The sequence below is a fragment of the Talpa occidentalis genome, unplaced genomic scaffold (assembly GCF_014898055.3).
Source record: "Talpa occidentalis isolate TD23 unplaced genomic scaffold, MPIMG_talOcc4v2.1 talOcc4.7, whole genome shotgun sequence".
Classification (NCBI taxonomy): Eukaryota; Metazoa; Chordata; class Mammalia; order Eulipotyphla; family Talpidae; genus Talpa; species Talpa occidentalis.
Window position 1 is genome coordinate 121,122,737 of NW_023605083.1, and position 11,679 is coordinate 121,134,415.

Below are 11,679 nucleotides of genomic sequence, written 5' to 3' on the forward strand. Positions count from 1 at the left end.
CGCGCCCGGGAGCCCCTGGACTCCAGGCCTCGCGCCCCCGCCCCACCGCCCGCCTTCGAGAGGGAACCGGCTCCGCGGCGGCGGGACTCGGGCTCTCCCGGGCGGAACCGCGCTTGAAATTTACATGCCCCGCCCACCCGAGGGGCGTGGCCACGGCGCGGCGGCCCCGCCTCGCGCCCGCCCCCGAGCTCGCGGTAGGAGGGGTGCTTGCAGGGGTGCTTGCAGGGGTGGCGGGGGACTCCGGCGGCTGGAGAGGGAGTTGGGAGAGGAGAGAGGCCGCGGGTCGAGGACGGGGGGCGGGGGTGGGGTGGGCGTGGGGCGTCGAGCGCCCCTTTGCACGCCGAGAGAACATACCGGACCTGAGCTGTTTTCCTCTCCCTTCCCAACCCTCCCCCCACCCCCTACTGTGTGGTTGCTCTTCACTTCCAGGACCTTGGTTTTTGAGGCCCGGACAATCAGACCCTTCTTTCTTTCTAATGGGAATTACTTATTTCATTGCGGTAATGTTGGTTTCCAACACTGCAGGTTTAGGGATGTGTGCTGATACGGCGATGCGGCTTCAGGTGGATCCACCGCACCGCACCGCACCGCACCGCACCGCACCGATAACCCTCCACCATAGCCTCCCCTTCCAAGGTAAGCTGGGACAGTTGTTACCCCACTGGGATGAGACTTGCAAGTAGGGGCTTCCTGGAATGTGGGGCTTGGAGTGTTAAAACCGGCAAAGTCTTGGACAGATGGGGAGGTGGTTACCCTGGCATTCTGCGCCCTCAGGTCTCTGGACTCCCCGCCATCACCCCCACTCTGAACACATGAGTTGCCTGTGACGTGATGTGCAGCCCTGGGCAGGTAAGAAGGGACCACGCAGCCTTCTCTTCTTGCCTGCGAGGAGAGTCCAGCCCAGGGCCAGAGCTGAGATTCCCAGCCAAATGGCCACCGGGCGGGACGGGGGAGGCCGGTGAGAGGCACCAAACGCCTGGGGCTCCACTCGCCTGTGACATGGACTGACTCAGAAGTTCCGGGAGGGGAGCCCGGCAGCCTGTGTCCTAGCAGATCCTCTTGATGATTCTAATGTCCTGTCCACTTTGGAGAACCACGGTTTGAAGGTGGTCGTCTTGCCTGCTCCTCCGGGGTCGCGAGCCAACATGGGGAGCTGGGCAGAGAACTCTGAAATGAAAACGCCCACGTCAAGCAAGGTTGCTGGGAATGCGCCCACCAGCCTGGAGCCTGGGCACAGGCCTTTGTGTTTCCTTAGGAGCGAGGGCCTGCCCGCCCCCCGCCCCCGCGTGTCTGTGCGCCTGACTCAGCACTAAAAGCAAGGTGCCAGTCTCATCACCCCCGCCCCCGACCCCAGTTGCGCCTCCGAAAAGCCGGTTCCCTGGTCGTAGCTTTTGAGCAGCGACCTCCGGTTCCTCGATTCCCTCGAGTGTTTAGGCTGCACGTGCACCTCGTGTGCATGAGCAGACTTGGGTGTGCAAGGAGGAAGGTTGGGTGCTGTGGACCACCTTAAGGCCTGTGAGAACAAGGCAGGACTGGGGCCTGAATGCTGCCCCACTTTAGCACCGCGGCCGGGCAACGTGGAGAGTAAACCCGCCCTACTAGCCCTTCGTCCCGCTGAAAGAAAACGAAAGCGCTTTCCCATCTAAGGAGAGCGAGAACTCGCAGCAGCCACAGCAGCTCGCTCCTCGGGAGACCAACCCCCCAAACGCAGCTGGAAAACAGCTTGTGTTGAGACTAAGTTCTGATTTTTTCACCCGCTTGTTCCCCGAGGGGGTGCACCGTTCCTGGAGGTACTGCAATACCAGGTCGATGCGCGGAGTGGACGGAGCAAGCTCCTATTCCATCTCCCAACTCCAAAAATCCGTTTAATATGTTGTCCTCGGATAGAGGACGTATCAGATATTAAACTGATAAGAACAGATACTACACTTGATCTTAGCCAAAAGGCCGAGAAGCGATGCCTGCCAGCCGGCCCGCCTCCTCGCCCTCCTCGTCTCGCCCACCTTCAACTCACGGTGACCCGTCGCGCCGCCCTCCGGCGCCCACCGCCCCGGCTTCCCGGGCGCGCCCGGGAGCCCCTGGACTCCAGGCCTCGCGCCCCCGCCCCACCGCCCGCCTTCGAGAGGGAACCGGCTCCGCGGCGGCGGGGCTCGGGCGCTCCCGGGCGGAACCGCGCTTGAAATTTACATGCCCCGCCCACCCGGGGGCGTGGCCACGGCGCGGCGGCCCCGCCTCGCGCCCGCCCCCGAGTAGCCGGGGTAGCGGGCCCCGCAGTGGCTGGACGCGAGAAAAGGAGGCGCCCTTCCTGCTGGAGCTGAAAAGTGTTTTTCTTCTGACGTGGTTGCACCCCGCACGCGCCCAGAGACCGTGGGCGGAGGGAGCGGTGGCTGGTGGATAATCGGGCCCCGAAGCGGCGTCCCTGAGGTGGTCCCCGGGAGACGAGAGGCAGCCGGATCCCTGTCCGCAGAGGTCGGGGCTGCTGCGCCGTGTTTCTGACAGTGGCGCGTCAGGCCTGGAAACCCAAGATGGGTTAGGACCTCCTGAGAAGGACGCACGGAGGTGCAGTTGGGCACGGGCGGGCGAGTGCCCCCCCGCAGGCGCCGGGCATCCCGGGCTGAGACAGCGTGTGTGCTGGAGAGCAGGTTTCTTTTCTTTTCTTAAAGACTGATTTATTTATGCATACAAGAGCTGGGGTGCAGGCCAGAGGAGCGCGTGGTGAGAGGATTCACCAGAGACAGAGTGGGGAGCAGAACAGGCGGACTGACTGAAATATACTGCTGGGGGGAGCAGCGGGCGAGGCAGGAGAGGTCTGCTGCGCCATGGGGGTAGCTCCCTGGCTGCCCGGGAATTGCACTCGTGCTGCTGTGGCTGCGGACAGTTCCATAGGTTGTGTCTTAACCCCTTGCGCCACCAGGGAGGCCCCTGGACCGCAGGCAGATGGCCACCGATACCCTAGACTGGAGAGCTCCCCAACTTACTGAGCGCCCTGCCTGCCTTCCCTTTGTGGTCTTTCAGCAACACCAGACAGAGGGTGTTGCTCGTATCCTGTTTGACAGCTGAGGCCGCTGAGGCTGAGCTCCCCACTTCCTGAGCGCTCTTGCTCTTGCTCTTCCTCCTCCCGCAGCATTAAGGGGACTCTGAGGCCCTGGCTGATTCACAGCTTTCCTACCTGCGGATCCTTATTCCGTCCACCCTGTGGGGAAAGTGGGTCAGGGATTTTGATGCCCGTTGAGCAGAGAAGAAAACTGAGCTTCAGACAGGACATTCCAATTAACCCAAAACATCTGGTGGCGGGGTTGGGAATTCAAGAAGCCCGAAGGCCAGTGTGAGTGCATGCTCCCGCTGTCTTGGATACTGGGCAGTTTTTGTGTTTCTTTAGGAGCAAAGGCCTTAGCTCCCAGCCTGACCTCCCTGCCTCTTCCTTATTTGGTGGTTCCTTACCCTGAACGAGGGTCCCTGGAATGATCACCCTTCCCTGGCGCCTATGGCTGTTTCTTACTGACAACCCTAGTAGCCTCCTTCAGCCAAGTCCTCCCCTGTGGGCCAGGCTCCTATGTAAGTGGATGCTGGACATCTGTCCCCACATGGACCTATCCCTGGAGACAGCACAATATGGTGGCAACTGAGCTCTTCATAACCTTTCCCACCCAGCAGCTTCCCCCTGCCTCAGCCTTGCATGCATCTATTGTTAGGCCATTAGTAAAAGCATGGGAACTGAAATGGAAATTATATTATCAGCTCAGATAATGTTCATTCACATCTGATCTCAGTGCCACAAGAAAAAAACTGGAAGGGAAAGATTTTCCATGCCCGGCGCCAAACTGTGTAGGAAAGATCCTGTCTGAAAACAAGACTCCAGAAGGAGGTTAAAAAAAAAGCAACCTTAAGCCTCCACTTTTTTTTTTAGAAATCAGGCAGTGACAAGTCTCCACCAGGGGGCAGCATCGAACCACTTGTAGCCCTCAATTGAGGCCTGGGACTGGGTTTCCCAGTTTGTACTGAAAAGGTCCTTGGAAGGAGAGAAAGTTACCCAAGGGGCCCTTACACACACACACACACACACACACACACACACACACACACACACACGCTAAAAGGCCGGTTGTGTTTTTTTCATTGTGTTCTTGAGGAAACAAAGCTGGGATTTGAAAAACAAAAAAACCCCTGTGTCTTTGCTTTCCCCAAGCCCACAGTGACATCACTCCCCTGCTGAGCCTGGCCACTGCAGGCATCTTTCCTCCCAGTATTTGTGCAGTGAGACAGGTTAGGATGCTGGGAGACAGGTTTGTCCTCAGTCACTTCCTAGGTGAGTTCTATCCATCCCATCCCTCCCCTACTCTAGAGCATGAGCTGTCCTGGGGGAGAGGGCCTGGAATCATCTAAGCCCTTCTTCATTTACATGCTGAGGAAAATGAGGCTCCTAGAGAGGAAGTAACTTTTCCAAGTCAGTTGGCTAGTGAGGGACAAGCCTCACCAAGACTCTTAGTCCAGGGTTTTAGCCCACTAGACCTTGTGGGGGGTAGATGAGGGTGAGTGGGTTCTCCAGTATCAGCCCCCCCCACCTCTGTTTTTCTCCTCCAAGAGGTCCCTTTTCCCTGGTGAAGACCAAGTGTTCAATACTACCCAGACCTTGTCTAGAAATGCAGGATTTTATAGGCATTCCTGGCCAATCCAGGAAGTATCAACAGAACCCCCAAGGGCACAAGGACACCAGGACAGGGTGGATGTTTTGTTCTCATACCCAGGGAACAACCTAAGCTCATTTAATCATCCCATCCTGCAATCAGGAATTCATGCAAGATTACCTGAATGCCTACTGTGTGTCAGGCATGGTGCTGAGCACTGAGGAACTTCACATGAGGAGAACCAGCTCCTGGGCTCAGAGCTCAGTCTAATGGGGGAGACAGCTCTGAGGAAGAACCATGACACAGCAGCTGGCATCTGATCTGGGTAGGGAGCCACAGGAGGAAGCAGGTAAGTCCCAGCTGCATTGTCCTGTCTGGAATGCTTACCTCACTCCTTGTCTCTCTCTTCTGTTTTGTTAAAAGATTTATTTATTTATGCATACAAGAACTGGGATGTAGTGGCCTTCCCTGGTGGCGCAGCGGTTGAGCTCTGGGCTTCGAAGCTGCCAGCAGCCTCTGCAGCACTGGTTCGATCCTTGGCTATCAGCGAGGGTCCCACATGGCACGCAGATCTCTCCTGCCACACTCGCTGCTCCCCTCAGCAGTGTATTTCGTCAGTCTGCCTGTTCTGTTCCCCACTCTGGTGAATTCTCTCACCATCCTGCACTTCTGACTATACCCAGTGCTTGTATAAATAAATAAATAAATCTTTAAAAAACAAAAAAAGGGCCATTCCCACAGGTATTAAAAAAAAAAAAAAAAGAACTGGGGTGTATGCCAGAGGTGCAGTGTGTGTGTGTGTGAGAGAGAGAGGATTCACCAGAGACAGAGTGGGGAGCAGAACAGGCAGATCTACTGAAATACACTGCTGAGGGGAGCAGCAGGTGAGACAGGAGAGGTCTGCTGCACCATGTGGGTTAGCTCCCTGGCGGGGGATCGGGCTCATGTTGCCTGGTTGGCCATAGCTTGACAGTGCTGTCTTTAATCCTGTGCCACCAGGGAGGCCCCTGACTCCTTGTCTCTTAAACTTTGACTCTGTCACCAATTGGAGGTGCCTTTTTTTTTTAATAGAGGCATGTTTTTATTTATTTGTTTGTTTGTTTTGTTTATACATGCATTGGGTACAGTCAGAAGCGCGGGAGGGTGAGAGAATTCACCAGAGCCAGAGCAGGGAGCAGTGCAGGCAGAAGGACCGAAGTACACTGCTGAGGGGAGCAGCGGGCGGCAGGAGAGGTCTGCGCGCCATGTGGGACCCTCCTCCGGTGGCCGGGGAGCAGCCGGGGATTGAACCGGTGCCACAGAGGCCACGGGCAGCTTCGCAACCCAGCGCTCAACCGCTGCGCCACCGGGGAGGCCCTGGAGGTGCTTTTCTGATCAACCCTCCAACTTGTAGTAGTTTCCTTCCCCCAGTCACTTTTCGGCATACCTCCCTGTTTCATTTTCCTTGATGGCACGTTTCACTGTCTGAAATGGTCTTATTCATTGCCTGTCCCTCCCAAATCCTCCCTAGACTCTTTGCCAGGTCTACTCAGGAGATGTTAACAAGTCTTCACCCCTTATCATTCTTAAATCAGTGTTCAAACCTGTGTGGACCTGGAACCCCTTAAAACAGCCTAAGCCCATTATCCCTGTTGATCCTCCCCATGAGTTAGGGACCAGTGTGTCTGTGTTCTATATGCAACACTCCATAAATGCAGACCCTTACCCACCCCACTCAGGGATGCATGCTCTGAACCTTGAATGGCCCTAGCACCCAGCAGGCACTCATAGGATTGTTCAACATATGACTGCTCACAGGTTCTCTGCAGCAAATCTCCTAGCATGGTCCTGGGCAGTGATCTTGTGGAGAGAAAGGGCTGCCAGGAAATAATGGTCTTTAATAGAGCTAGGCTCCTGAGGCTGCTGCTGGGGTTCCTATTTCCATGAGACATGATTAGGGGAGGCCCACAGCCAGGTGTTAACATGACTAGCTGGGCCCCTTCCTTCATCTCTCCCCTGCTCCACCTCCTCCTTTCCATTTGTTCATCAACACCTTCCCTGGCAAACATGAATGGTGAAGGGTGGGGAGGGATTGCCAGTTTCATCTCTTTATCAGATAGCCAAGTGACAATTTCCGTCTTGGGTGTGAGGCCAAGAAGAAATGTTGACAAAGTTTCATAGATTGTGGACGAAACACCAAGACAATCTGTATCAGTGTCTCTGTATTCTCCCTTTCTGAGTTTCAGTTTCATAACCATTGTAACCTTTGTTCAAAGCCAGGTTTGACCAACTTCTACCTGGGTGACCTTGGACAAATACCTAACCTTTCAGCTTCATTTTCCTTTCCTTACTTCATCAGTTGAGTTGTGCATTAAGAAAGGAAAAGTGGGACCTCCTTGGTGGCGCAAGGGGTTAAGATGCAGCACCATGAAGCTATCTGCAGCCACTGCAGCCGGCCAGGGAGGTGACCCACATGGGGCAGCAGACCTCTCCAGTCTCGCCCGCTGCTCCCCTCAGCAGTGTATTTCAGTCAATCTGCCTGTTCTGCTCCCCACTCTGTCTCTGGTGAATCCTCTCACCCCCCTGCACCTCTGGCCTGTACCCCAGTTCTTGTATGCATAAATAAATCTTTGGAAAAAAAAAGGAAAATTAGGGGCCTCCCTGGTGGTGGAAGGGATTAAGCCCAGCACTGTGAAGCTATCCGTAGCCTCTGCACAAGTATGTACAAGGAAAAGTCGGTAAAGTTCCTGGAACCGAAGGAGGCTGGTGGTCTTCATGCTACTCAGCGGGGAAGTGGTGCCCAACGACTTTGCCTGCCCTGTCTTCTCCTCTTCTGACTCACTGTGCTCAGCTTCACCCCTGTGCTTTTAGCGCTTGCTGCAAGCAGCTGTCGCCCAACATGGGGATGTAAAAAAATTTTTTTTCTAAGGTATTGATCTCTTCAGGGATTGGGAGAGGCTCCCTGCATTGCTGGGGAAACCAGAAGACTGATTTAATAGCAGGGAAGGGGGAGGGGAAGAAGGAAGTGGCGAAGCAGGCTGGTGCTAAAAGGATGGGAAGCTGTGGGGCAGGAAGGGCCCGGCCCTCCAGTCTGGCACTGCCTTCTCCTCCCCTTTCTCCAGTCCCCCCCATCTACTGCCTTTAAAAAGGATGACATTGGATTACACAATAAATGCAAGAATCCAGCCTCCGTGTAAAAACGGAAATACAAGAGTTACGATTCCATTCTCCCTTGATTCCCTGCCCCTCCTTCAATTTGACGTCCCTCCCTGCAGGTGATCAGTTATCCTTTTGGTCACACTGCCCCTTAGTGACATCTTGTCAGGGTTGCTTAGGCGATATCAGGTCAGCTGCAAAGGCTGGGGAGATGCCACCCAGTTCTGGCCCCTGCCTAACCAACCCCACTGCTTACAACCCTCCCAGAAGCTTCCAGTGGATACTTTCTCTCTCTCTGAAGTCCTACAAGTGCTTCGCTCACAACTAACGAAAGCCCAATTGCATGTGCTGTCTTACACTGTCACCGTTCCTCAGGGCAGGCTGGTCTTATCTCCCTCGCTGGGATGCACGCCCTCTGCGGCCAAGCCCGTTAACCCGCACATCCTCTGCTGCTCCACACACTCGAGCTCACGTAGGGCGATCGCTAGGAGCGAGGTTAATAAATGCCCGTTATCTATTATAAACCCTTCCTCACAGTTCAGTCTTTATTGGAACAAGAGGCGCCTGTGGGGTCAACGGCTCTGCCCAAGGACTGAGTGGCTTCTGCCGAGGCTCCTCAGCCCAGTGGTTTTCCCTGATGAGGAAGACCGAGGGCTAAGTGGGGTAGGGCCCAGGCACCGGATTCAGACAGACCCTTGTTCAGCCTCTCGCTGCCTGTGACTTTAGGAAAATCGTGGGGCCCTTGAGCGCTTTCCTCACACGCGGGAGGCAGGCGCTGTCGCCCCCACCTCATGGCTGCCGCGAGGATCAACAGGAATTATGGGCTCAGGCCGTTTTATGGGGTTCCAGGTCCACACAGGTTTGACCACTGACTTAAGAGTGATAAAGGGCGAAGACTTGCACGTCTCAGCAGCCGGGGCGGGGAGCGCGCGCCTGAGGGGAGCACGTCTCTCTTTGGGGGCGGCGTGGGGGAGGGGCCGGCCTGAAGCTACTGCCGTTGCTCTCTCCGCCCGGCACGTGCGGCGGCGCGTTTTCCCAAAGCACCCCCGGCCGGGATGAAGCCCGAGTTTAATTCCAAATACTGGAAGAAGGTAGAAAAGATCAAAGGAAACGGCCGCGCGCTACTCCCCACGCCCCGCCCCGCCGCGGCGCGGCCGCTGATTGGCCGGCGCGGGAGACGCCGGGGCTTTAAGGCCGGTCCCGCCGCGGCCCCGCAGCAGCGGCTCGGGCGGCGCGGGCGGCTCCTCGCTGGCTCCTCGCTGGCTCCACGCGGCGCGGGGAGACCGCGGCTGACGGAAGGTAAAGGGGCAGGTCAGTGCTGAGGCGGCCCGGGGGGGCCTGCGGAGCTGGGGTCCGCCATGGGAGGACGGCGGGGAGGTCGGCGGGCCGAGGGTGTCGCTGGCCGGGTCAGCAGGGGCTTGTCAAGCGCTGGCGCTGTGGAGGGCGGCCTCCACCTCTGGTCTAACTCTTAATTTGGGGGTGCTGCCTGGCCTGCCCCTTCCGATGAGGATTCTCGCCTGGGGAAAAGGAGTCGCGCCTTCTGCTCCCTCCCCACAAGCTCGGAGAAGAGGCTCTGGAAGCCCACCCGTCTGCCGGGCGGAGTCCTCACTCCCAGCTTCAGTGTCCTGGCTGGCACCTGGGGGTTTCTCTAGGTCTCATCGCAGCTGTCAGGGCTCCCAGAGTTTGGGGGCTACTCTGTTACACCTGCAGCTGCTTAAAAAAATAAGGAATTTTGAAAAGCGAGTATGGGTGATTGCTTTAGGGAAAGATCAAGAAGTTGCAAATATGTTTATTTTTTTCCTCTCATGGCCTTTCAGATAACTCAGCTGTGGTCCCCAGAGCCTGCAAATTCAGGGCTCCTCCTGCATCTCTTTGAGCTCCAAGACTTTAGCTGGAGCCTGCCATGGGGAACCACCTGACCGAGATGGCGCCTACCACCTCCTTCTTGCCCCACTTCCAGGCCCTGCATGTTGTGGTCATTGGGCTGGACTCAGCTGGAAAAACCTCCCTCCTCTACCGCCTCAAGTTCAAGGAGTTTGTCCAGAGTGTCCCCACCAAAGGCTTCAACACAGAGAAGATCCGGGTGCCCCTGGGGGGGTCCCGTGGCATTACTTTCCAAGTGTGGGATGTTGGGGGGCAGGAGAAGCTGCGACCACTGTGGCGCTCCTACACACGCCGGACAGATGGGTTGGTGTTTGTGGTGGATGCTGCTGAGGCTGAGCGCCTGGAGGAGGCCAAGGTGGAGCTCCACCGAATCAGCAGGGCCTCGGACAATCAGGGTGTGCCTGTGCTGGTGCTGGCCAACAAGCAGGATCAGCCTGGGGCGCTGAGTGCAGCCGAGGTGGAGAAGAGGCTGGCAGTCCGTGAGCTGGCGGCTGCCACGCTCACCCACGTGCAGGGCTGCAGTGCTGTGGATGGGCTGGGCCTGCAGCCAGGCCTTGAGCGCCTGTACGAGATGATCCTTAAGCGGAAGAAGGCATCCAGAGCAAGCAAGAGGAGACGGTGACTTGAGGCTGCCCCCTCCCTACCTGAAGGGTCTGCTGACTTGGACAGCCAGGCAGAGCCTGTGGCCCTCACTCAGCCCCTGGGGCAGAACCTGTCCACCTCAATAAAGGACCTAGCAACATACTGGGGGTCCTGTTTTGGAACCACATTGGGGTTCCAAAAACCCACCTTAATCTCTGGAGAAGTGAAGGCTGCAGGACTGTGGAGCTTAAATGTAAACTGTGACTCTACCTCGACCCTGTTTCTTGTTTTCCTTCTCTGACTTTTTGATTGGATGTATTTGGGGGCAAAGGAAAGTTGTTTGGTGAATGAATTTGGGATGAACGAGCTCTATCTCTGCCCTACCCTCTCTCCACTGGGGAGGCTCCCCGTGGCTGTTTTTCTAGGGATGCCAGTCACAATAGTCTTTATTTTGTGTCTGTGAAAGTGCCAAGAACCCACTTCATATTTGTAGATCCAGAACTCTTTTTATAAGCCTTGTGTGTCCTCTGTATTATTTTTAACTATTTTTTAGCATTTGCCTGTAAGTTATTAAAGACTGATAATACTGTAGCTCTAACCTTGGTGTGGTATTTTCCTTCTTACCTAACTCCACAGAAAGTTCAGGATTTCTGTGTTTGGGTGGGGATGGGGTATGCTTATCTTGAAGCTGAATTTGCAAAGCAAGTGCCCTTCTAGAAAATGAGTTTATAGGATGGCTGGTGGAGATTACTGAAAGAGTTAAGCCTTCCCTCCAAACAATTGCTTGATCTCTGTACTTTGGGGGGTGGAGGGGCTTCTCCTTTCTCCTTAACACCCTGCCCCTCATCCTTTGGCATTTATCATGTGGTCCTGCAGATTTCACTTAAAATTTTGCTGGTCTAAACCCTCCTCAGTCCTTGCTTTGGGGATACCTCCTTGTTTTATATAGGTAAATCCTCAGCGAGCTATTCTGCCCTGTCTTTCCCCTCTTCCCAGCACTCAGGTTGATCTGATTTTCTTTTTTGCCTTGGGGGATGTGGCGAGAATGGAAAGTAATGCCTCCCTGGCCGCAAGCCGCCTTGTGTGCTCAATCCTGCTGACTGCAGCTCCCTGGCAGCAGTGGCAGAGGCTGGTGCCGAGGAGGCCTGGGCTGGATTGAGCCAGCCGGGTCCTGTGACTAAGCTGTGAGTCTTCCAGCTCTGGGAACAGCAGCTCTTTCCAGGAGAAGGGGCAGTGGTAATGGCTGCTTATGCCTGGTGGGAGTGAAGACTGCTGGGCACCCACCACCGGAGCTCCGGGAGAGGGTGAGGGAATGAAGGCCTCCTCATGTTAGCAGTGACAGTAAGAATCAGATGCTAATATTGTAGGGCCTGAGGCCCCTGCCCAGACTTTTAAGACGACCCCTCCTCACCAGCACCACGGCCAGCTGTGTCTGAGATAACACAGAACAGTC

The 11,679-nt window shown here is 55.9% G+C and overlaps 1 protein-coding gene and 1 non-coding gene across 5 annotated transcripts; one reads left to right on the forward strand and one right to left on the reverse strand.

The window, feature by feature from the left end:
• The first annotated feature begins 174 nt into the window (after positions 1 to 174).
• ARL4D (ADP ribosylation factor like GTPase 4D) lies at positions 175 to 10,843 on the forward strand. Of its 4 annotated transcripts, XM_037491579.2 has the most exons (5): positions 175 to 194; positions 526 to 636; positions 775 to 849; positions 4,788 to 4,974; positions 9,578 to 10,843. In XM_037491579.2, exon 5 carries the CDS (start codon positions 9,664 to 9,666, stop codon positions 10,264 to 10,266), a length of 603 nt encoding a protein of 200 aa, XP_037347476.1. In that variant the 5' UTR covers positions 175 to 194; positions 526 to 636; positions 775 to 849; positions 4,788 to 4,974; positions 9,578 to 9,663; the 3' UTR covers positions 10,267 to 10,843. The 4 variants fall into 4 exon arrangements, with proteins under 4 accessions (XP_037347476.1, XP_037347475.1, XP_037347477.1 ...); XM_037491578.2 differs by lacking the exons at positions 175 to 194; positions 4,788 to 4,974 and having other exon boundaries at positions 322 to 636; XM_037491580.2 differs by lacking the exons at positions 175 to 194; positions 526 to 636; positions 775 to 849; positions 4,788 to 4,974 and adding an exon at positions 9,001 to 9,071.
• Positions 1,769 to 1,959, reverse strand: LOC119233212 (U2 spliceosomal RNA). The gene has a single exon (XR_005122357.1). It is a non-coding gene; the product is annotated as a U2 spliceosomal RNA (small nuclear RNA).
• Positions 10,844 to 11,679: the final 836 nt, after the last annotated feature.